This window comes from Oryza sativa, chromosome 10, assembly GCF_034140825.1.
Source record: "Oryza sativa Japonica Group chromosome 10, ASM3414082v1".
Taxonomy (NCBI): Eukaryota; Viridiplantae; Streptophyta; class Magnoliopsida; order Poales; family Poaceae; genus Oryza; species Oryza sativa.
Window position 1 is genome coordinate 13,335,564 of NC_089044.1, and position 25,924 is coordinate 13,361,487.

The 25,924-nt window shown below is 41.6% G+C and overlaps 1 protein-coding gene and 1 long non-coding RNA gene across 2 annotated transcripts; one reads left to right on the top strand and one right to left on the bottom strand.

Moving 5' to 3' along the window:
* Nucleotides 1-5,250: 5,250 nt before the first annotated feature.
* On the bottom strand, nucleotides 5,251-6,232 carry LOC4348511 (uncharacterized). Its single transcript, XM_015757841.3, has one exon. It carries the CDS (start codon nucleotides 6,141-6,143, stop codon nucleotides 5,424-5,426), a length of 720 nt encoding a protein of 239 aa, XP_015613327.1. The 5' UTR covers nucleotides 6,144-6,232; the 3' UTR covers nucleotides 5,251-5,423.
* A 16,519-nt stretch (nucleotides 6,233-22,751) lies between these two features.
* Nucleotides 22,752-25,102, top strand: LOC136353579 (uncharacterized). The gene is made up of 3 exons (XR_010736883.1): nucleotides 22,752-23,453; nucleotides 23,657-23,737; nucleotides 24,845-25,102. It is a non-coding gene; the product is annotated as an uncharacterized lncRNA (long non-coding RNA).
* The last annotated feature ends 822 nt before the right edge of the window (nucleotides 25,103-25,924 follow it).

Genomic DNA, 25,924 nt, shown 5'->3' on the forward strand with positions numbered 1-25,924 from the left:
CTCCTTATCCGATTTGGTACTAGCCGATGCAGAGTGCAGCCGATGCACACTCTGTTTTCGGGAATAACGAACTCCCTCCAAACCCGCTTCGGTTTTGACTCCAAATTCAACCTATGATTTACCAAATTTGGTCGTTAACAGGTACTCCTTTTAGAGCTTCCCCTCACTCTCTACCTACTCTACTAGAGCAATGCCTAAGTATGAAAGTGAGTTGTACTCCACTTTATTGTGTGTTGAGAGTTAAGTGAGCTCCCCCTTTTATAGCTCCAAATGACTACGGTTAAAGTTTGTAACTGCTGAGGAAACCGCCATAACCGTCATTGGGGAGGCATGAGGAAGCGACATGTGGAAGATGGGGGGGCGATCAGTCGAACCAATTTTACTGCCTTTCTCCCCCATTCTCGCTTGAGTCACTGTCCTGTGGGCCCTCATAACGGTGTATGGGGGTTGGCCTCAAATATGTCGGTTTTGCTATGGTTTGTGGGCCCTCCAATCCGAGTACTCGCATCTGATTGGGCGGAGGTGTGTTTCTTCACATGGCGGGTGGTTTTCATCCATAATTCACCTGCATACGAATATTTACCAAGACTTGTGGAAATAGTTAGTAATAACCACTACCCGTAAGTTTGATATTCTATTTTGTATTCTTTCATTTTCTTTTATGCAGGATTTGACGGTCAGATTTGGTACTTAAAGACCATCAATATACCCAGAATACCCATAAAGGAAATATAAGAAGGAATGATTTGCCAGTCGCTCTAACATTTTATCAGCGAAGGGTAGCGTGAAGTTGTTCTTCTTCGTAGCCTTATTGAGATTTCTATAGTCAATACACATCCTCCATCCCAAGATATATGTTATGGGATCAACTTGTTCTTCGAGTTTTCAACAACTGTTGTTCCTCCCTTCTTAGGCACTACCTGAACTGTACTAACCCACTCACTATATGACACAGGATAGATTATCCTGGCGTGTAGGAGTTTCAAGACCTCTTTTTATTTTTACGACCTCTCTCATTGTATTGTTTAGCCTTCATTACGGCTCCCGAGGGGACGCATAAGAAGGATCTAAAGGGATATGGTGTGTGCAAAGAGCCGGACTAATCCCTTTAAGATCTTGAAGAGAGTAGCCTAGAACAAAGCGATGCTTTTCTAGCACGGCCGTGAGTCGAGAGGTCTCATATCAATCAATTTGTAACTTATGATGATGGGCGACTCCGTATCACCATGTAGAAAAGCATAGCGAAGAACTGAAGGAAGTGGTTTGAGTTCAACTGGAGGCCGTAAAGTTGGATTGGTTTTGGGTAACTCTACCAACTCTGCAAGATTGTCATCTTCCTTGACGAGTGCATTGGCATCATCTTCGAGGAGGGATTCAGGGGACTCAAAAGGGGAGAAAACCAACACTTCCTCACTAGTCCCTCCACCACTTGACGCTCGTCGGTGCAGGAAGAAGATGGGAGAAAGAAGGAATAAAACGGAAAAAAAAGAGATGGATGGAAAACGTGACGGCTGTGACATGTTTTTAATTTTATAAAATTTTACTGGCACAGCTATCAAATCAGTAATTAAGAGTGGCATAACACAACCAGCAATAAAATCTAAACTAGACTATTACACCTAGCCATAAATATCAACCACAAGAAGGTCCAGTGTGATCAACTATGAAATTGCAGTCAATAGGCAATACTTCATCTGTCCCCTAATATAATGGATTTTGATATTTTGGTTACGTTGTTTGACCATTCGTCTTATTCAATAAATTTTGAATTATTATTTATTTTATTTGTGACTTATTATCCAATGTACTTTAAGCACAATTTTTCTTTTTTTATATTTAAAAAAAAATGAATAAGATGAGTGGTCAAACAGTGCAAATAAAATGTCAAAATCCCTTATATTAAGGGAGATAAGATAGTAGATGAGTAGTGACCTTTCAGCTTGGTCGTCGGAGAGACTCACCATATGTCCATTTCAACATAGGTTAGTAAAATATAAGCGATCGATATATGAAGTCCTGAATGAAAGGAAGTGTTCAAACCTAAACCATCCCACCATGCATATTCTTTCAGAGTTAGTACGTACAAACAACTGAGCGAATAGAAAATGAGGTTGAACAGGATATTCGAATGAACCTGACTTTTAGCAGCAAAATGAAATAAGTAGTGTAGCATCTATCAAGGAATTCATCAAACCTAATAAAACAAATGAATCACTGTCCTACCAGTGCTGCATGTGGGCATATATACGCAGTTTCAAACTATTTCATTACTACTTCATATGGAGCTTAAGTAAAAGAATTCAGTACAAGCTTTGGAATTCGTATCAACTTGTCTTTCAGGAAAATACATTTAGGTGTGCGGATTCTCCTCTCATCAGTAACCATAGGAAAGGCTCCCAACAAATAGAACTTCAGGTGTAGGAGATGAGTATGCAGATCTTGGGGCCCACCAAAGCAAAACTAGCAATTGTTGATCCTTTATGAAACACTTCCAAACCTGACTAAAGTGAAATGCAAAAGATTTTCTTGTGCCTCGCAAATGTTGTAGATAAACGAATAAACAATATGATTCATTCATTGGGTTACATTATTTATGGTTCAACATGTGCAGACAATTGTCATCCTTGGGTTGATCTTACAAGCAAAACAAGTTCACCAACAAATATCAGAAGGCAGACCAATTTCTTGCAAGGCTCCATTCTAAGCTAAATCTATAAAAAAAAACACAAACTAGGTTGTGTTTCAGATCTTGTACTGTTGCAAAGAACCTGTGAGCGTTGAAAAATCCTTGAACTTTGAAAATTTTGGCATATTTAAGCACCATGGAAACTAGGGGAATTTACATGCATGCTTGGTTCAAATCCTGACTCATATTTTGTTGTCATCCTGGACACCAGAAGCAAGTCAATATACTCTAAAATCCAAATTCATAATGTTGGGACATTTAGAAGATTGAGGCGATTATAGAACGGAAAATCGAGTTACCGTTAGGATGCAAGCGGGCCGACCTGCGAGTTCACTTATAGATCAAATAAATGATAATTCATAGGTTTTCGGTTTGTGGTCCGGTTTGCTACATCTAGATATGCAAGTGGGTCGATCCATAAACCCATTTACAGGTCAAATTAATAGGTAACCCGCGAGTTACATAGAAATTTTGCCAACAAGTGGGTTCACGGACAAGTCCACTTACATCCCTAGTTACCGTCGCCTCCAAAATGATGCCAGTACCGTAGCCATGGAACGAAGTGGGCTAAAGTAGAACCCTGGTAATCTTGACAAAGAAAATTGCATGACATATCCTTTGTCACAGAGAACAGTAGAAAATAGGCTGACGTCAACACAAATCACTAAGCACATTAATAAATTTATTTAAATTCCTCAGAAACTGTAAATCAAAATCATAGAACGATTACCAAAATTCTAGCTACCAAATCAGGAGTCAGATGAGAACTCCACAAGGATAACCTGCACAGGAAAATTTTTGCCTTGAATAACATCGAGAAATCTTTTGCAAACTTAGTATCATGTTTTCTTGTCATTTTTCTTGATAATGCATTGATTAGCATCCTGTACAGTGAGGAATCCAAACTTGCCATCTGGAAAAATGGTTCTTTCCATGGGTACTCCAATACTATAAATACATGAAAGGAAATGAAACAGAAAGTGCCAGTACAAATCTGCATGATATTAAGGGATATAACAGCAGCAACACTTCAGGATCATCATTGGCTCACTGAAAATGAAACTAAATGTAACAAATGGGAATGCATGATCCACGGTTCAGTTTCAAACCTTTTTACATCACTTGGTATCTAAAGGAGTGTCTAAAGTTATTCTTAGGAAAATATGCAAGAAACAAAAATGGTATGCTATATCGGTGGAGTTTAGTTGATCACTGGTTGGTATCGAATAGTATTAAGCATGTAAATTTCACACTGAAAAAAAAAGTTGAATTTCAGAATAACTTGAACAATTTTATTGTGAAGCACAAATTAAAGTGCAAAACCAATTGAGCACACGAAATGGCACGTCATCTTTCCCAAATTAGCTATTAACCACTATATAGAAACAGATCTAAGAGTGCAATCATTAATCTCCAAATCTGTGGTATATAAAAAGTCTCAGGAAAAAAAATTAAATTAAGTTTTCATGCACCAATGAAATTACAGTTGCAAACAGGGAGAAGTAATATTATTATATACCACTGCATCTAGGAAGATAAATTGAAGAAGAAGCATGTGTAAACAACAGGGAGAAGTCACAAACATAACAGTTATGCTGAAGAAAAGGAGGAACCCCAAACTGAAATGCTATGGTTAACTTGATAAAAATTATGAGACCCCAGACTTCTTTGATACTGTCCTAGTCACCTCGTGATCCCCATTAGTCCAGAGACATTTTCCTGAACAATATATGATCAAATTCATGAAAAGGCAAGAGCTCAGATTTCAATAAGCCCAGATCTTTGCATTTCAGTATGTCGAAATGATAAAATTAGAACTTAATATTTATCATCCCCATGAAGTAAAAAGGCTCTAAAAGTGGGTGGTTTCTGATTATAGTGATAGGGAACATAAAGTAGCTAGTTTTAGTACACTGGTATTTCTCACAACATAGACATATGAACAAAATAAAAACAGTAATAGTTACTGCTAGTATAATTAGCTTGTTAATGGCTCAAAATTTGTAAAGTGAAGAGAATTGATGAAATTGGGTGACCAACAGAACAACACATTAGTCAATTGTTTGTCGGTGTGCCAGTTACACTTACATCAAAACAAATATAAGGGAACGAAATTTTAGGAAATTGATGGAATTTTACACTGTTTGAACCAAAGAAAACAATCATAAGTAACCAGAAACTTTGCACTATCCAAGAAAAACATAGAGAAATGTAGCATTTAAGTTTGAAACTAGCATTAATAGCTAGTTCCAGGACTCACAACATTTTGCGCTATTGCACTTCAAATTATCGGAGTGCTTGCAAATAACATCTCATCATTGGCCAATCCACAAGATATAACAGAACAGTTGATTTTTTTTTTAGAATAGGGGATAACAGAACAGTTATTAACAAGGAACTAATATAAATTGATCATTGATGCAATTTCTCTTTCATAGAAAAGAGGGTCAGCACATTGGCATAATTAAAATGCATTCAGCATTCATACTTCAAACAAAGTATAACAAAGAGGATCACAATGCAGGCACATAATAATAAAGTTTCCATTGAGATAGGTCGATAAATATCAGAAGATCTTGCACTCTTGATAACAATAACTCAGGATCACAACTAAAATAGAACGAGACATGAAAGGCAAACATACTAGCTCAAACATTTCTTGTTTCCACTTCTTAGTTCCCCTCAAAAGAAAAAAAACTAGCTGGATTGCAGGATAAAGATAAATCCAAGACAGAACTCAGACGTCAAAGGGGTTGAACCTTGGGAGGTCGATGACCTTCACCTTCCTGAGGTAGCTCAGCGGGCGAAGGACCTTCTTAACGAGGCGGTGCATCTCACGCCCAGTCAAGCCCTTTCCCTCGTGGACAGCACCGAGGCAAGCCTCGACGGTGCTCATCGCTTGGTGAGCGAGGGAGAGCGCCATCAGCCGCACCTCCCCGTTGTCGAACACGAGCAGGTCAGCGGAGGTTATCACGGCTGGTATGGCCTCGCGCGCCCTGGTGAGCGCCTCCCCCAGAAGAGTGTTGTAGAAGAGTATCTCCAATCCCTCCTCGCCATCCGGGTAATTCTTCAGAGTCTTGAGGACGCGGCGCGCCTGCAGCATCATCTTGCCCATGCGCCCAAGAGCATCTGAGGCGGTCGCGACGTCCTTGAGGGCGGCCAGATTTGGGATTTCCCAATCCGACCGCATCTCCATCTTCTGGAGCTGCTGCACCATCAGCGGGGCGTCGCACATCGGACGGACATGCGGCACCAGCACCAGAACGCCGCTCATGTTCCTGTAGTACAGGAACAGAGCGGATACGTCCATGTAACAGCAGACGACACCGTCTCGCGGAACGGATGCCTCCGACCCCAGAGAAAGAAGCCTGAAGAAATCCCGGACCAGGACGGGATCTCCCGCCTCGACCTCCGAAACCGGCTGGGCTTGGACAACGGCGGCGGGGGGTTGGACCATGGTTGATGGTGTGGAGCTGTGGGCGGAACGATGGACTTGGGTGGATGGAGGATGAGCACTACACTATGGTGGCTTTTACGAATTGGAGCAAGAAGAGAGGTAGGGATGAGTAGCCAGTTTATAGGCTGGGTCGAGGGCGGGAAGCTGGATATTTCTCCCGCCCTCTCCTTCTCATTTACTGTAATGCAGACTCTGGAAAAGCACTTTAGCTGTGCAGTCTGCAGCTTATCGACGTGACCGCGACGAAACCTCCATGGGCCTTCCGATCACTGGAGGAGACGATCTAGAACGTCCATCTCTTGCCACGTACTGCCTGCCATACGATTCGATTCTCATTTCCTTGCCAAAAGGAAAAGCACTTTATAACCTCTTGTGCAGTTTAAACTTTGAATTATCGCCGTGGCCGTGACGAAACCCCGATGGGCCTTCCGATCGTTGGAGAAACAATCTGGAGCGTCCACCTGGCCTCCTACTGCCTGTCACAATATTCGATTTCTTTCTTCGTTGTCAAGAAGATGGATGTGTGTTATGCTCTACTCTGCTCTGCTCAGTACTTGTTCCCCCGCCCCCGGTGTCCGGTGATAAAAAGGTTACTGTTACGGTACATTTACCACACGTTTGTCACTGGTGTGTGTGATAACGGCCTCCTTTTTACAGTGATCAACTGATCATGCATTCTTCCCAAGTTGATACTTGCCTTACTGTGTGTAGGTATGGGGAAAATAAGAATTACTGTGCCCTTTATTATCAACATTTGCTTTCTTGCTCTTACTTCCTTTCTTTTTTTTTCTTTTCATTTTATTTAATCGCCCTCTCATCTCACCTCGCTTAAGTATATCTTTAATTTTTCTAAGAAAAAACTAAAATGTATTTTGCCATTAGCCTAGGCCCAGTGTTAAGCAAATCAAAATATTCTCTCCTTATGTTCGAACTATTTGTTTTCACTTTTACCTAACATATTTACAATTTTCCACATTGTTAACTGTTGACAGGGTAGCAACCAACCAATTACACATGTTGGCATCAGTTCAACTATTTGATTTAAGATCGGTATCATCTCTCAGGTTCTCACAAGATAAGGTCCACAGCCTCATATGAAATTTAACATTTTATCTGGTAGGGTTAGCTAGTTATGACATAAATACTGAGGGAAGAAAATTCTAAACGTACAAAGAGAAACAGAACATCGGAGTGTATACACATGTTCTATCCCACTGCAAACATCATATTGCTGTTATCACTGCTATTACACCTCCCACGAATACACATGCAAAGTGTATGCGAGTGTTATCTTCTTGTGCCGTCGATCACAAAATAAATGTACTGAAATGCCATCAAATGCAAAGCTATGTTGTGATTTGAGATGATCCATTAGCACATTGACCTGTAAGAACCTTGGATATATTGTGACTACCTACAGATGCATGGATCAATCTTTTTTAGAGAATCATTCTTCAAAAAGGTCCTTGTACATCCAGTGGCGGACGCAGGATTTCGAAGGTGGGTATTCAAAAATTTACATGGCGAATTTGTTTTTTAAAAAATATGGTTAATATCATCAATGCAAATACTATTTCTTAATTAGAAAAGTTATAAACTATAGAAAAATATTGAATGAAAACATTTATCTTGTTGGGTTAACATGATTTTGAAATATAATCGATGTATGCTTAAAAAATATTGTGAGCTTATGGAAGAAAAATCCAAAAACAGGATTGAATAATCGAGAAAAAACGAGAAGGAAGCTAGGAATCGAACCTAGCACCTGTTGACCCACCAACCATTTGGGCAGGATATACTTGATGATATGGGGTATAGCTACTTTGTAAAAAAAATGGGTATTCAGCTGAATACCCATGAACGTTGTAGCGTCCGCTATCTGAAGCCTAAACTATTCACTTTGTGTACGAAGTGATGTTCTTACTATCTTCATTCACTGGGGTTCTTCAATACCGCCTCCTGCTAACCTGCAATCTGCAAAAGAGAACATACATAAGTCTACAATATCATTCAATTTCACCCTACTAGTTGGTGGCTGAATTCCTACCTAATTGGCTATCCATTTTGTGCACAGTAACTGGCACTTGTATTGCAAATTGCAACGTAAACATTGTCCTACAGTATCAAATTAGCATAATATATGCAATCAAAAGATCATCTGGAGTTCTGGATGATAGACAAGGTTGGAACCTTTTACTTTAAGAAAACTAAAGGAATAATGAATGGTTGGTAACTGGGTCAGCACTATCAAGGAAATGAACCCATCAATTTTACATGACGTAAAAGGGGGAATTAGTCAGCACCCAGAGAGCCACTGAACCAAATACTATCAGAAGCACATATGTAGTAACCAAGTAATATTTCACATCAACAACCTTGATTAGTTAGAAAAACATGGACGAAATAGAACTACTTAAAACAAGTAAAAGACCTAGAAGTTCTAAGCCAGTAACCAGGCCCAAAATAAAGAGTAACAGAATGTGAAGTAATCCAGATAATGGATGGAACACTTCCATATGGATGGGAGGAACAACGTAAGAGAGGTAAATCCTAACTAAGAAAGTTACACTAATATTAGCACAGATAAAATATCACATGATTCAGGCGTTATTTCCTCTGCTTTGCCTTTACTATCCACGGGAATGTATTATGCTTGTTTCATGCACTTCCACAAATAATATGCAAGTTGTAGTCTAATACCATCAGTATCAACAATAAATGAAACAAACAAATTAGACTTGGTACCTAACAAAATACAAGCATTAGTCATAGCTGGCGAGAATTTGCAAGAATAGGCAGTGATACCGCCTCCAAGAGTACATACATCTTCACTGGGTTGAATCAGTGTTACCAAAGTTTCCTTCAAAGGTACAGTGAAGCCAGGTTACTGGCAGCAGGAGGCCCCTGATGAGCGGCTGTTACCTTGAGAGCAGCTGCATGATCACCAGAAGCTACTAGCTTAAGAATCTCGACCTGAAATGTAAAATAGATAATATATAAAAGACATCACATCTTGCCTAACAAACTTGCATGTAGAATCAAGGAGTTGATTTAGATTTTGTGATGAAAATATTGGTGGTTTGCTAATGTTAATTTGGAGATTTTATGAGATGGTTGATTTTGTGAAGTGTGCAGTTTCGGTTGACCCTGGCAGTCAGACCGGCCGGCCCAATGGTCTAACCGGCAGGATCCTAATCATGTTCGGTTTCGGGTTGTTTTGTTGGATTTGGATATTTCCTTCGGGTATTTGGCTTCTAGACAGTTTCTATACGTATGGATACTGTTGTTATACTAATGTGAGTCAAGTTGGGACGAACTTGGGCTCGGAATATGGTTTCTTGGTTGTTGCATGTGCAGGTGTTGCTTAAGGCCTTGGGAGAGTGTTGCCGGTGATAGATCGTAGTCAACTTGGGAGAAGTTGATGTCCAGGGATCAAGAGATCATGCGGGATACTAAAGGCTAGAGGACAATGCACGTGGTGATGAAGAAATCCATATGGTATACAAGAGGAATTGTGTACGTATGGAAAGAGGAGTCGAATTTGGAAGGGAGTCCGAATTCGGGAAGTTTGATTGAGATAAGGAAAGAGATAAGTTGTTTACTTGCAAAAGAGGGTTTCCTACGTGGGTTAGGAGTCCTAAGTTATGTTAGATTCGTGGGCTTTGCACAGCCTACCTCATGTATAAATAGAGAGGGAGGGTGAGGCCTCCCGGTATCGATTGTAGAGAGACTAGAATTGAGAGCAAGTTAGGGTTTTGAGTTTAGTTCGAGATTTTGGTGAGGAGTGTTGTTGGTGCACTTTGTAAACACTAGTTGATGCAATAAAGTCAAAAAGTTTCAATCTACATCTTCGAGTTTGTCATCTACCGGTGTTTCTGGGTCCCGATGGTCTAACCATAGGTGTACGCGCAGTCTGACTGGTGGGATAGCTGCGGTCTGACCGCAGGTGTCCGGGCGGTTTGACCAGCGAGGCGTTGGCGGTCTGACCGGCGGCAGGAGGGCGGTTCGATCGGCGGCAATAGGACTTCATCATCGTCTTCGTTCGAGGGTAATCTTTAATTGCGCAAAGATTTTCGGGTTTTTGGTTTTCCCTGCCATTCACCTCCCCTCTGGTAGGTTTGTTTGGTCTTGTGTGATCTTACAAGTGGTATCAGAGCCACGTTCTTCTATTTGATCTTTACTGGTCTTTAGATTTGTTGCCATGGCTGAAAAGTTTTCAAGCAAACCTCATATTTACAATGGAGTTGATTTTGATTATTGGAAGAAAAAGATGGAGTCTTACATTACATCTCAAGGCTATGATATCTGGATGAAAGTTGCTACAGTCTATGAGATTCCTGGCCGTATTGAAACTGTTGCCCAGAAAACTGATTTTGAAAACAATTGTAAAGCACGAAATATTCTTCTTAGTGGGATTTCTCGTTCTGATTTTGATCGTGTTTCACATCTTGCAACTACTAAATGCAATTAGGAACTTGGTGCAATATCGATCTACATATCGAATTAAATACTCCCGTAATTCTATTATATATACAGAGAGCTCAGTTTATTTGAATGATCATCATTTCATGTGTACACATATTATGGCACCCACCTACATTATTCAAATATTTTAATATTTGATAAAATAGGTTAATAATAACTTTTCTTTTATTTGATTTTAATATCTTGTGCATAATTATTTGTAGGATTAAATATGTTCCCGCAAATCATATTTATTGCTTAAATGTAGTTCTTTTCTTTACTTTCTTGGTGATCATTTACGGTTTGGCAAGCAATAGCAATCATAACAACCAGCATGATGCAAAAGTTTTAAAAAGTTTGAAATTTTCGTGATTTTCATTGTCTTGAATTTTCAGGATGTTACAGAGAGGATTTAAAAACTTTTTCCAATTAAAATAATCACTGAAATGATCTTTGAATTGTTAAAAATACTTCCAATGCTCAAATGATTTCAAGAAAAATCCTGAAAATACTTGGACACTCAACGTATTTAACAAAATTAAAATCAGATCATTTAATGATTAATTTAATATTTAAATAATTGCTGAACTGCTCTTTGTATTATTGAAATTAAGAGTTGAGCTCCGAAAAATCCGAGAAAATTTCAGAGAGTATAATTAACCATGGAGAATTTAATAAAACTTAAATCCAGCCATGCTTTATATTTAGGAAATTTTATTTCTCACATTTAACTTCACTTGTAAATTAATGAACATTTAATATAAATTCTAATAATAATTTATTAAATAATTTATAAATCCTAAGACGAAAATCAGGATGTGACATCATCTAAGCATGGTAAAGCTAAGGGAACTAAAGGTAGCACAGTTGATTCAGGTGACAAAAGTGGGGAGCCTAAGGATGGTGAGATTGAGGAGATTGAAGAAGAGGAGATTGAGGAGCAAGAGGCCTTGAAGTTCAATAATTTCCAGGATCAAGTTGATTATGCTGTTCATCAAGCTTTGATTAATCTATCGGGTGCTGGTCAATACTTTGACAAATATCATCAAGACTGTGGTTGATATCACAATTGCTGAGCATTAGGATAACGGGCCAGTCTTTCTGCCAGAAGGTGGGTTCCATACATATAGAAGCTTGGTGACATGTAATCAACAGCCTGTCTCCAATGTACCTCCAGGGCAGCCGATGGCGTCAGCTTCAGCTTTGAGACCAGGAGCATCATCTTCTACGTAGAGACCAGTGGTCAATCCTCATGTACTGACTAGGGAACAACCTCGGCATGCTGGGAAAAACGTCAATCGGCTGACTCAGGAACAGATTGCAGCTATATTTGGGCCATCTCAACCGGTTGTCGAGCCGATTCAATCGACACCAATTAGGCAGCAAGTGGTTCAGCCGATTAGGCAGCAGATGGTTCCACAAATACCGGCAGGACAGAGAACACCTATTATTCAGCAAAATCAGCCTGTTGGAGCTCAGTTTGTTCCTAAACAGCAGATACATAATGTGCAACAGCCTCCTCAGAACTATCTTGGTGGTAATTTGAATTTTCAATATCAGCCTCATTCACCTCAAGTTCAGTATCAACTGGGAGGATCACCTCAACCTCAGCTTCAGCCTCAGTTCAATCAATTTGATCGAATCCAATAGCAGATGCAAGGAGTGCCTCAGCAGAAGCCTTGGGCTGATATGATTGCAGATGTGATGAAGGAACAGTTCGGGCTTAAGCCAAAGGATACTGGAAACCTATATCGGCACCCTTACCCTGAGTGGTTTGAGAGAGTTCCATTGCCAAGACGATACAAGGTCCCAGACTTTTTGAAATTTTCAAGGCAAGACAATGTGTCAACTTATGAGCATGTCAGCCGATTCTTGGCCCAATGTGGTGAGGCATCGGCTGTTGATGCTTTGAGGGTCATATTGTTTCCTTTGTCTTTGTCTGGGTCGACATTCACGTGGTTTTCTTCGTTGCCTTATAATTCTGTTCATGGCTGGGCCAATTTGGAGAAACAGTTTCATAGTTACTTCTACAGTGGGAACCATGAGATGAGCTTTCCGATTTGACAGCAGTTAGACAGAGGCATGATGAAACTATGCAAGATTACATCCAGAGGTTCAGAGATATGAGGAATAGATGCTATAGTTTGGTTTTGACCGATTCCTAGTTGGCCGATCTTGCATTCCAGGGTTTGATAACTCCGATCAAGGAGAAGTTTTCGTCTCAAGATTTTGAAAGCTTGTCTCATCTTGCACAGAAGGTAGCCCTACATGAGCAAAGGTTTGCAGAGGCTAAGAAAAACTTTAAAAAGGTCAACCATTTTTATCCTTATATGTATGAATATGAAGAAGAATATGACTCTGAGGTAGCAGCAGCCGAGTGGGCGAGGAGCTAAAAGGTTGTGACATGTCAGTGGGTTAAGAGTCTTGGAAAAGAGGAAAAATATGATTTTGATATCACCAAGGCTGACAAGATTTTTGATTTGCTACTTCGGGAGAAACAAATTCAACTTCCTGCTGGTTATATAATTCCATTAGCTGAGGAGCTAGGGGAGCTAGGGAAAAGGAAATATTGCAAATGGCATAATTCTGGGTCTCATGCTACCAATGATTGCAAAGTTTTCCGGCAACAAATCCAGTTGGCTATTGAGGGAGGAAAGATTAAATTCGATGATTCAAAGAAGCCGATGAAGGTAGATGGCCATCCTTTTCCTGTCAACATGATGCATATGTCTGGGAGAGTAGTCGATGGGGGAAAAATCGGAGTTCTCAGCTAAATTCAGCTAGGATTATCAATAAATATTAAAGAAGGCATGATAAGTAGCAGGAAAGGTATTTTGAGCAAGATGATGGTGGCTTTGACCCACATTGGGATTGTGAGATTTTTAGGTTTTGCTGGAACGAAGGGATGAGACTGCCATCGATAGAAGATTGCCCCAGGTGCAGTGACAATGCAGGGGTCCAAGCCGATCTTACAATAGAGGAAATCGGCTGAATCAAAAAATAGTGCCTGTTCATCAGAGGTTGGGTCCAGTACACCAGGATCGTTTTCAAGATGAGGATGAAGACGGGAAATCACATGGTGCCCTTCTGGTATTTTTACTAAGAATCAGAAGAGAAGTGTCCAGAGGATGAGGAACATGGAGCGTTTTCAAGAAGTGCAACAAGAAATCAACCATCGGCTGAAAAAGACAAAACAAGAATGGCGCATTAAGAGCAAAGTTATAGCAACCGATGAGGTTGAAGCCAACAAAGCAGAGTGGTTGCTCAAGGGCAAAGCTGTTGCATCTTCATCGGTGAATATGGTTTTTATGTTGCCTGTGGAATATGAGGCTAAACAAGCCGATGTTGATGTGGAGGAAACCTCTACTAGATTGATTTTGTCACCAGAGCAAGCAATCTGTGAGAAGCCAGAGGGGACAGAAAATCGGCATCTCAAGCCGTTGTATGTTAACAGATTCGTCAACGGGAAGCCGATGTCCAAGATGATGGTTGATGGTGGAGCGGCTATAAATTTGATGCCATATGCTACATTCAGGAAGCTGGGTAGAAATACAAATGATCTCATCAAGACAAACATGATTCTCAAAGATTTTGGTGGCAATCCTTCGGAAACCAAGGGAGTTCTAAATGTGGAGTTGACAGTAGGCAGCAAAACTGTTCCTACAACATTTTTGTCATCGATGGGAAGGGTTCCTATAGCCTGTTGCTTGGAAGGGATTGGATTCATGCAAATTGTTGTATTCCTTCGACCATGCACCAGTGCTTGATTCAATGGCAAGGTGACAAGATTGAGATCATGCCAGCCGACAGGTCAGTTAATGTTGCTAGTGCCAATTTAGCTCTTTGGGCGATGGATGGGATTGATTGCCTGTCTGGAAAAGTTTGGGAAGGAGATTATCTAAAAGTGTCCGATTGTGATATACAGCCAATTGAAGATGGAGAGCCCAAATTATTACTTTGAGGACGTCGTGGAGGGTTCAAATTTCTACACCAAGGACACGGTGGATGATCTCGATGGCAAGCTAGGACAGGGTTTCATGTTGGCTGACAATCTGGAAGAAGTTGATATAGGTCCAGGGGCGATAGGCCAAGGCCGACATTTATCGGTAAGAATTTATCTGCAGAATTCAGAACCAAGTTGATAGAGAATTTGAAAGAATATAGAGATTGCTTTGCTTGGGAGTATTATGAGATGCCAGGACTCACCTGATCGATTGTTGAACATTGGCTTCCTATTAAACCAGGATACAAACCATATCAGCAACCCCCAAGGAGATGTAAAGCCGATATGTATGATGCTATCAAGGCTGAAATTACTCATTTATATTATGCTGGTTTTATTAGGCCGTGCCGATATGCTGAGTGGGTTTCCAACATAGTCCCGGTCATCAAGTAAAACGGCAAGCTTAGGGTGTGCATTTATTTTCGGAATTTAAATAAGGCTACCCCTAAGGATGAGTACCCAATGCCGATTGCTGATCAATTGGTTGATGCTGCCTCAGGACATAAGATTATAAGTTTTATGGATGGCAACGCAGGTTACAATCAGATTTTTATGGCAGAAGAAGATATTCACAAGACTGCTTTCAGATGTCCTGTGCAATCGGCTTATATGAGTGGGTGGTGATGACTTTCGGCTTGAAAAGTGCTGGAGCTACGTATCAGAGGGCCATGAATTATATATTCCATGATCTGATCGGCTTGTTGGTTGAAGTTTACATTGATGACATACTTGTTAAATCAAAAGAGGTAGATGACCACATAGCCGATTTGAGGAAGGTTTTTGAGATAACAAGAAAATATGGCGTGAAGAAGAATCCCACGAAGTGTGCTTTTGGTGTATCGGCTAGGCAGTTTTTGGGCTTTCTTGTTCATGAGAGGGGAATTGAAGTAACTCAGAGGAGCGTTAATGCAATTCAGAAGATTAAACCCCTAGAAGACAAGAAGCAGCTACAGAAGTTGATCGACAAGGTGAATTTTGTTAGGAGGTTTATTTCTAATTTATCAGGGAGATTGGAACTTTTTACACCTTTGCTGAGATTGAAAGCCGATCAAGAATTCACTTAGGGGCAGAGCAATAGAAAGCTTTGGATAATATTAAGGAGTATCTTAGTTCCCCCCTAGTTTTAGTTCCTCCACAGAAGGGAGTACCTTTCAGATTGTATTTATCAGCCAGAGAGAAGTCAATCGGCTCAGTTTTTATTCAGGAGATCGAAGGCAAGGAAAGAGCTATTTTCTATTTAAGTCGCAGGCTCTTGGATGCAGAGACAAGGTATTCTCTGGTGGAGAAGTTATGTTTGTGTTTATATTTCTCCTGCACAGTTAAGGCATTACTTGCTATCCAATGAATGAACTATAATATGCAAAGCCGATGTGATCAAATATATGTTATCGACTCCGATTTTAAAAGGAAGAATTGGAAAGTGGATATATGCTTTGACGGAGTTTGATCTTCAGTACGAATCACCTAAGGCGGTGAAGGGACAAGCTATAGCCGATTTTGTTGTGGAGCATCGTGATGATTCAATCGGCTCTGTTGATATTGTGCCTTGGACTTTATTCTTCGATGGATCGGTTTGCACTCATGGCTGTGCTATCAGCTTGGTTATAATTTCCCCTCGTGGGGCAAGTTTTGAGTTTGCCTATACCATCAAACCTTATGCAACTAACAACCAAGCTGAGTTTGAGGCAGTTCTCAAGGGGTTGTAGTTACTAAGGGAAGTAGAAGCCGATGCTATTGAAATCATGGGGGATTTCTTGTTGGTGGTCAGTCAATTGGCAGGAGAATATGAATGCAAGAACGATGTGTTGATGGTCTACAATGAGAAGTGCCGAGAATTAATGGATAGTTTTTGGCAGGTAACTTTGAAGCATGTTTCTCGGGAGCATAATGTTGAAGCTAATGATTTGGCTTAGGGGGCATCAGGATATAAGCCGATGGCGAAGGGGATTGAGGTGGAAGTTGCTACAATTGCAGTCGATGATTGGAGGTATGATGTGTATCAATATTTGCAGAATCCATCTCAATCGGCTTCACGGAAATTACGCTATAAGGCTTTAAAGTATACCTTGTTGCATGATGAGTTATATTGTCGGACGATTGATGGGATATTGCTTAAATGTTTAAGTGCTGATCAAGCTAAAGTTGTGATGGGAGAAGTACATGAAGGTATATGTGGTACTCATCAATCGGCTCATAAGATGAAGTGGTTGCTTCGGCGCGCAGGGTATTTTTGGCCGACAATGTTAGAAGATTGCTTCCGATATTACAAAGGGTGTCAAGATTGTCAGAAGTTTGGAGCAATTCAGAGAGCGCCAGCATCAGCTATGAATCATATCATCAAGCCATGGTCATTTAGAGGATGGGGTATGGATATGATCGGTCAAATCAATCCACCTTTAAGCAAGGGACATAAGTTCATATTGGTGGCAACCGATTATTTCACCAAGTGGGTAGAAGGGATTCCTTTGAAGAAGGTTGATTCAGGGGATGCTATACGGTTTGTCAAGGAACATATCATCTACCGATTTGGTATCCCTCAAACCATAACAACCGATCAAGGATCGATCTTTGTATCTGACGACTTTGTTTAGTTTGCCAATATCATGGGCATTAAGTTGTTGAATTCTTCGCCGTATTATGCACAAGCTAATGGGCAAGCCGAGGCATCTAATAAAAGTTTGATCAAACTGATTAAGAGAAAGATTTCAGATTTTCCTTGGCAGTGGCATACAAGATTAGCTGAGGCATTATGGATCGATTCAAGTTTCTACTTATAAGCTTGTTTATGGACATGAAGCAGTTATGCCATGGGAATCTACAATCGGCTCAAAAAGGATAGATTTGTAGGATGAGTTGACAGCCTATGAGTATTATAATCTTATGGCAGATGAAATAGAAGATCTAGTTCAGTCTAGATTGAGAGCCCTTGCAAAGGTAACGAATTACTCGCCATTATAACAAAAAAGTGGTGTCTAAGTCCTTTTCAGAAGGGGAGTTGATTTGGAAATTGATCTTGCCGATAGGAACTCGTGACAATAAATTCGGCAAGTGGTCACCGAATTGGGAAGGACCGTTTCAGATTTATAAAGTTGTATCCAAAGGAGCTTATAAGTTGCAAGGACTTGATGGTGAAGTTTATGGACGAGCGCTTAATGGCAAGTACTTGAAGAAATACTACCCAAGTGTATGGATTAATTCATGATCGGCTGATGTTTGCCGATACATGCTAGCCGATGTGGTGACATCGCCTTCAGACGGCCGATATAGATTATATCGCCCTTAGTGGTTTTTTTCTTCTCATAATTGGTTATGGTTTGCCGATGTATGATGGACAATATGGATTATATCGCCCTTAGTGGTTTTTTATTATCATAATTAGTTATGGTTTGCCGATGTATAATGGCTGATATGGATTATATCGCCTTTAGGCTCAGTTATAATTTTATCAATGTCTTCAACATTGCAAAATTAGGGGGGCAAATATATATGAAACATGGATTTCAAAAAACAAGATTTAAAGGCAAAAGTTTAACTTGGAGTTCATTACAGCCCAAAAGTTTGCAAATTTAAAGTTGAAGTTACAAAATTTAGCTCATCTAGACACATATTTTGGGATGGCCGATATTGCCCTTTGCCTAATCTGATCTACTTCATCTATTATTTGGGCATCGGCTGCATCAGTTCTTGGGATCATCTTCAAAGATTTGGTCAGATCGGTTAGATGCTTGACGGATGCCTTCAATTTTGACTTTTGATCCTCAATGGCTTTTGGCAAGTCAGCAAGCTTTTGTTCCTCAAGGGCGATCTGTGCACTGCATTGTTCCACCTCAGCCAAAATTGCTATCCTCCGGGCGTTCAGCCGATTAATGCTAGCTTGAGTTGAACTTGGGCTAGCTTCTAATTCATCAAGTTTAGCCTTCTCTTCATTGATAGAATGTCACACCCTGAAAATTCAAAATATATAAATTGTTGTTTAAATGGAATTTTCAGAATTTATTTTAAAATCCTAGAAGAGAAGATCTAATTTTAATTAATAAATTCCAATATAAAATGGGGCCAGATAAAATTTTATTAAATGCTTTGCTTAATTCTATAATTCCTAGATTTTTCTGGGATTTATTTGAGCTAAGGAAGTATTTTTAATAAATGGAATTGCATTTAAGAAATAATTTAAATTGAAAAAGGTTTTAAAAAGTCTCTTTTGGCTTTGGGCCGAAAGTCGGCCCAAAACCCTTCTCTCTCTCCTCGGCCCAGTCCGGCCCAGTCCGCCGCAGCCGCGCGCGCCCTCGCTGTCGCTGACAGGTGGGTCCCACCTGTCAGGTTCGTCTTCCCCGAGACGCCGCCGCCGCCCGAAACCCTAGCGCCGCGCCGCCGCCGTTCCTTTCCAAATCCGGCCGTTCCTTTCTGTTTCCGGCCGAATTGATAGAGGGGAAATGATCTTCTCGATCTCCTCTACCTTTTCTCTTTTGGAATCATCGGTTGAATCGCTTTGGAAGTTCGTGGATTCGAGGTCGAATCGGATCGGTCTCTTTCCTCCGAACTCCGAAGTTTCCTTCGCCGTTGCCGCCGCCGTGGGCCTTCGCCGCCGCCTCCTAGCCCCTTTAAAAGGCTCCCCGGTGTCTCCTCTACCCGCCGCCACCCTCGCCTTCGCCTCTCGTCGCCCGTAGCGCCCTAGCGCCGTGCAACCTAGCGCCGCCGTCGCCGCCGTCGCTCCAGCCGTGCTCCGCCGCCGTCTCGGTCGTCGTCGTCGCTCGGGAAGGTCACCGTCGTGATCGCCAAGTCGTCGCCGTCCTCGTCCGCTCCTTCGCCGCCGCCGAAGACCGTCGGAACACCCTCGCCGCCGTCGACCCGAAGAGCGCCGCCGCTTCTTCCTCACCGCCGGTGCCGTCCGTTGGTCTTCCGCCGTCGCTTTGGTCGTCGGTGAGTTCGCCGCGTCGTGCTCTATGTCTTGGTGCCCTCCGTTCGTGCCGAAGCGCCGCCGTTCGCTGGCGAGCATGCGCGTCCGAGCCGCCGAGCCGCCGCCGCCGGTGATGACGTCACCGCTGACGTCATCGGGACCGTCCGCCGTGAGCCGGTCGTGGACCGATCGATCTCGGCCGTCCGTTTTGGATCAAGTCGATCTCGGCCGTCCGTTCGCGTGAACCGCCACCGTGCGCCCGGTCCACCGAAACCCTAGCCCGCTGACACAATAAATCCTCTTTTCCTTTTCAAAAATAATTCATTATTGCGTCATAATTCAATTAAAATCAATTTAAGTGTTTTAATCCAATTTAATCTTCAAAAATTCATAACTAATTCATCTTAGCTCCGATTTAGTTGGTTCAAGTCTCTAAATTTTTCTAAAATTGAGATCTACATGTTAAAAATATCCACATGTACTGTTCATGCTTGTTTATGTGCTGTTTTGGTGATTTTGCTCTTTTCTGCTTAGATTCCGTCGTTTCCGGAGAGTCCGTTTTCACCGGAGAATAGTTTGAAGAGTTCCAAGGCCAGCAAAGCAAGTCACACAGATCCCAAACAACCCTTTGAGCATGTTGATCCTATTTAAAGCTATTGTTTCTATTCAAATATTGCATTTATTTTCGAATGTCATTGGGTGGAATTAACCAATTGCTTGTTATAGCCCTTTTGTTCTTGATTACCTTATTCCTTGATACCTTGGGTTATTATAATTTGACTAGTTGAGCTTTATTTATATTGGTTCAACTAGATATTAGATATAATTGCTTAGCCCTGCTTAGAAACATTAGCTCACTATTGGGATAACTTATGACTCACTATTACTTAATGATGGCTTAATGATAGTTCACGATGGTCAATCGTGATTGGTTAATTAATTAATGTGCCAACTAAAACCTGATAATGGTGGGTTGTGAGCACATGGTTTTGATGGTCGTGCTCATGACAATTAAGGACCGGTTCACGAGTTTCGGTTGTGAAGCATTAACCGTGCCAACCACAAGCCAGCGTGGGCAACGGCTTTATCTTTTGTATAGCATGGTTCATTGCGGGGCACCAGACTGAGAAGTGGCGGAGATAAGCCCACGGGGGTCGCTGGGGAGTCCATGCCTTGTTTATAAGGGGGTGATTATGATCCAGGAAGGTGCGCTGCGGTGGATTGTGTTATGCAAGGGGTATTGTCACAACTCCTTTCCGAGGTACCGTGGTGGTATTGAGGCACATGGTGACATGATGTGGGGTTGTGTCTTGTGGGTACAGTGGTACACCTCTGATCAGAGTAAAACTATTCGAATAGCCGTGCCCGCGGTTATGGGCGGGTCTAACAATGTCTTTCGTGATTAGTCTCACACTTCTCACCATAATAGAAGATGCTATAATTGGTAATAATTTGATTAGCTCCTGGTTTGGAATGGTATATTCCTGGTTTGGAGATAGAACTGTGCAGCCGGGGTGGTTGTTCAGAATGGTTGGGCCTATACAACAGGGTACGTTGTATAGTGTTGGATTAATATTGTTTAATTAATACTTAACTGTTTTATTAAATTCTCAAATGTTTGCTAAATGCTGCTTTTGCAAATGGAACCCTATTTTGCCATCCTTTGTTATCCTGTGCACTTGCATATTTGCTGCGTGGCTTGCTGAGTATGTTATATACTCACCTTGCAATCATTCATCAGAGGAAGAGTTCTACAGTGATGCTGATGGTGTGGAGGATTAGGTGTAGCCTTGGTCAAGCTGCCTGTGGAGTGGAGCCGTCTGCGCCGTTTATTTTATGTTCCGCTGCTTAGATCTTTATTGATTGAGAGGAACTATCTACCTCTGTAATGATATTTTATTCGCTTATTAATTAGAGTAATAACTGTACTCTATTATCAATTTGTTATTGTGTGCCTCGGCTGATTCCTGGACGAGGGTTCACATACATGTAAGCGTTTGGAATTTTGGATAGAAATTCCGGACGTGACATAGAAGCCCTGCTAACTTGGATGGTTGCTTCAAGGTCCCTTCTCTCATGACGATCAGCAATCCTCTATTTGGCTTTTTCGAGTTTAAGCCGATGTTGCTCAAGGTATGTCGCTGGGGTAATGGCATCGTCTAACTTGTCTGGGATTTTATCATGGAATTCGTGGAATCTATCTCTAATAGACCCACAGCTGGTTACCAGAGTTTCCAAAGAGCCTTCTAGTCGTTTTGAAATGTCTAGCAGGGTTGCTTTCACATCGTCAGCTAGAGGTACCAAGGCTGTGCTCGTGGTTGCTTCTTCTTTGTCCATGAATTGCCGGATGTCAAAGGAAAACATATCGGCTAAGACCTGAAAGAGAGTACGGGTATATTTGATTAGTTAGAATCACATGGCAGCCGATATGATTTAAAAGTTGAGAACATAAACTCACGGGGATAGCAGGAGCTGGTGCCATTACTTCTTCTTCTTCCTCCATGTGATGACTTCCTGCGGCCAATTGGGTGTGCTCACTTGCTTCGGAAATAGGAGTTGGAGAATGACGAGCCTGAAAAGAGACAAGTTTAAGTTAGCATCGGTTATTGAAAAGTTGAAAAGAAAGTTTGATGGGACTTAGAGATTTAACTGGTGGAGTCGTCACTTGTGGTTTTTTAGAAGCCAACTTCATTTTAGGATTTATAAATTATTTAATAAATTATTATTAGAATTTATATTAAATGTTCATTAATTTACAAGTGAAGTTAAATGTGGGAAATAAAATTTCCTAAATATAAAGCATGGCTGGATTTAATTTTTATTAAATTCTCCGTAGTTAATTATACTCTCTAAAATTTTCTCGGATTTTTCGGAGCTCAATTCCTAATTTTAATAATACAAAGAACATTTCAGTAATTATTCCCATATTAAATTAGTCATTAAATGGTCTGATTATAATCTTTTTAAGTACTTTGAGTGTCCAATCAGTTTCAGGATTTTCCTTGAAATTATTTGAGCATTGGAAGTATTTTTAACAATTCAAAAATCATTTCCGTGATTAATTTAATTGGAAAAGTAATTAAAATCCCCCTTTCCTTTTCGGGCCGAAATAGGAAAAGTTCAGCTTCAGTCCTCGGCCCATTCTCCCTTCCTTTCGGCTGGCCTTATCCCTCTTCCGAAGTCCATTTGTTGTCCCTCCTTCAATTGGGCCTAGTAAAGGAAACCACACAGAAAAGTCTAGTTTGCGTCCCCCGTGCTACTGTTCTTCTTCAAGCTCCAGCCGCCCGTGCCGTGCTCTGTGCTGCCGCTTCCTCCGTTGAATCCTTCGCATCCCGTGATCCGTTTGCAAAATTAGTTGAGGGGAAATATTCCTCTTATCCTCCCGTATCCTTTCCCCCAAGAATCAGACTTTATCCCGAAGAAATCAACGCGGAATCGAGCTCGATTCGTGTTTATCCCTCCAAACTAAACCCTAGGTTTTCCCGGCGTGATTACTTGCGTTCCAAGCCCGATCTCTCTCTCCCGTGGCTATAAATAGAGTCCCCTCCCTCTCCTCTTTCGTTTGCCACCCTCGCCTGAGCTCGCCGTCGCCCGTAGCGCCCTAGCCGCCTCCACCCTAGCGTCGTCGTCGCCGCCGAGTTTCCATCCGCGCCGTGCCGTCGCCTCGGTCGTCCCCGACCTGTGCCGCCACCTCCCTCGGCATCGCAGCACCGAGGAGAAGCCCGTCCACCCCTCCGTTGTTGCCGCTCGTCGCCGAAGCGCCACCGACGCCGTCAAGCCGAGCCCGTCGCCGCTTCAATCTCGTTGTCGGCCGTCTCCTGTCGTTGTTCGTCGTCGTGCCGCCCCTCAGTGAGTTCCCCGCGTCATGCTCGTCGCGTTGGTGCCCTCCATTCTCACCGCCGTGACCTAGATCGCCGGTGACCGTGATGTCCCGAGCCTCTCACAGGTGATGACGTCATCGATGATGTCATAAAGCCCTTTTCCCTTCTAAAAATAAATCTTAAAATCAGTTTAATCTTGTAAAATTCATAACTAATTTATATGAAGTCAGAATGAGGCCGTTCAAGTTGCTAAATTCATCTAAAATCATGATTATATATACTGTTTATTTGGTTTTTATTAGTTTTTTTTCTCCGTTTTGCGTGTTAGCTTGTCGTTTCCGTCGATGCGAAGGCTCGTGAGTGCGTCGGAAGAGATTCAGAAGACTAATTGAAGACCGATTATTGCAAGGCAAGTCACACAGATCCCAAACACAATTCCTTTGAGCATGTTGATCCTATGTTTAAATTCTCTATTTATTTCAACTGTGCATTTATTTTCAAATGTCATTGGGTGGTGTGAACCTATTCCTTTGTTATGGCCAATTTGCATTGAATACCCTATTCCTTGATACCTTAGGTAATAAATTGATTAGCTTGAACCTTATATATTGGTTTGGTTCAGCTAAAAGCTATATAGATATATATATATAATTCCTTAGCCATGCTTAGAGACATTAGCTCATTAATGGGATGAATCATACTACATTATTACTTATGGTTATATTTAATGGTAGCTCACGATGGTTAATCGTGTTATGATAATTAATTGATAACTAAAACTTGACAATGGTGGGTTGTGAGCACATGGTTTTAAAGGTCGTGCTCATGACAATTAAGGACCGGTTCGCGAGCTACTGTTGTGAGACATTAACCGTACCAACCACAAGCCAGCGTGGGCAACGGCTATACCTTTTGTATAGCATGGTTCATTACGGGGTGACAGACTGAGAAGCGGCGAGAAGTCCGTGGGAGTCGCTGGGGAGTCCATGCCTCTGGTTATTGAGGGGGTGATTATGATCTAAGAACGGTGCACTGTGGTGAGTCGTGTTGTGCAGAGGGTATTGTCACAGCCTCTATTCGGGTACTTTCTAGTATCGCAACGCATGGTAGACATGATGTTGAGGCTGTGTCTTGTGGGTATAGTGGTATACCTCTAGCCAGAGTAAAACTATTCAAATAGCCGTGCCCGCGGTCATGGGCGAGTTGAGCAATGCTTTTCGTGATTAGTCTCATACCTCTCACAATAATTTGCTTAGCTCCTGGTTTGGAGTTAGATCTGTACAGCCGGGGATGGTTGTTCAGGATGGTTGGGCCTGAGCAGCATGGGTGTGCAGTTCAGTGTTGATTAAAATTGATGATTACTCTATTGTTTTACTATTCTTAAATATTTGCTAAATGCTGATTTTGCAAATGAGCCTATATTATGCCATCCTTTGGTATCCTTGTGCACTTGCATATTTGCTGTGTGGCTTGAGTATTTCATATGCTCATTCTTGCAATAATCAATCAACCTCAGTTGAAGAAAAAGGATCCAGAAGGAGAAGACGTTTGGCTTATACCCTAGTTGAGCTGCCTTTGGGAGTGGAGCTGAAGCCATCGCTAGACCGTTAATTCCGCTGCTGTTTTTCTTTTCTATTGTAAGTATGTAACGTTATTATTACGATGGATTTGTATATTAAATTGTCAGTTTGTGTACCTCGGCTGATTCCTGGACGAGAATTTTATGCACAAATAAGTTCGGAAATACAAGTGAATTTTCGGGCGTGACAACAAATGCATACCCTTGGTTTGTAAGTAGGGCGTACTGGAGGTGATGGTGTTCTTTGAGGAGCTGGAGGATCGGTTGGAGGTGTTTGTTCCCTTATTTCGCTAACGATGTCGGCAGCATAGTCCACGACTTCTGCTACTTCATCTTCCAGGAATTCCTCTACATCTGGATCTATGGTCGGCTGGTCATCGGCAGCAACTTTTTGTTTATTAGGTTTCTTTCTTGCAGCCGATTTTGTCCTTTTCTTCTTGCCAGCAATAGGGGCTATCGGCACACAAGGCAGACCGTGTAGCAGCGTTGAGGTCTTGGGGCATGATAGCTGATGACTGGAGGAGTTAGACCACCCCTATTAGGAAGGAGTCCTGGAGCATATTGGATATCTATGCCACTTTCACTGCGATGGGGGGAGAAGATTCTGTTGTCTGTAAAGAAAGAGATTTAAAAGTTAAGATTGATGCATTGGCTTAATTGACAGAATTGACAAAGGGGAAAAATTCTTACTTGAGGGACAGCTTCAGGAAACAGATCTGTCAGGTACATTGAAGGTGATTGATGTAATAAATATTTCTTCCACTCTATCCACCATCGGTCAACATCCTGCCTAAAGGTGGTCATGGAATGTTCAGCAGCCGATCCGTCATGAGTGCCGATGTTATTTCTCCCCTACTCTAGATCTTATCGGCAAAGAACAAACTAATCTGCAGTTGGCCCATGCCTAGTTGCCTTGCGGCACTTGTCGGATGGTAGAATTCATATGATATCTGGATATTTTTGCCTCGATGAATGCTGACAGGAATTATGCAAGTGCTGATGGCTGTTGAGAATACC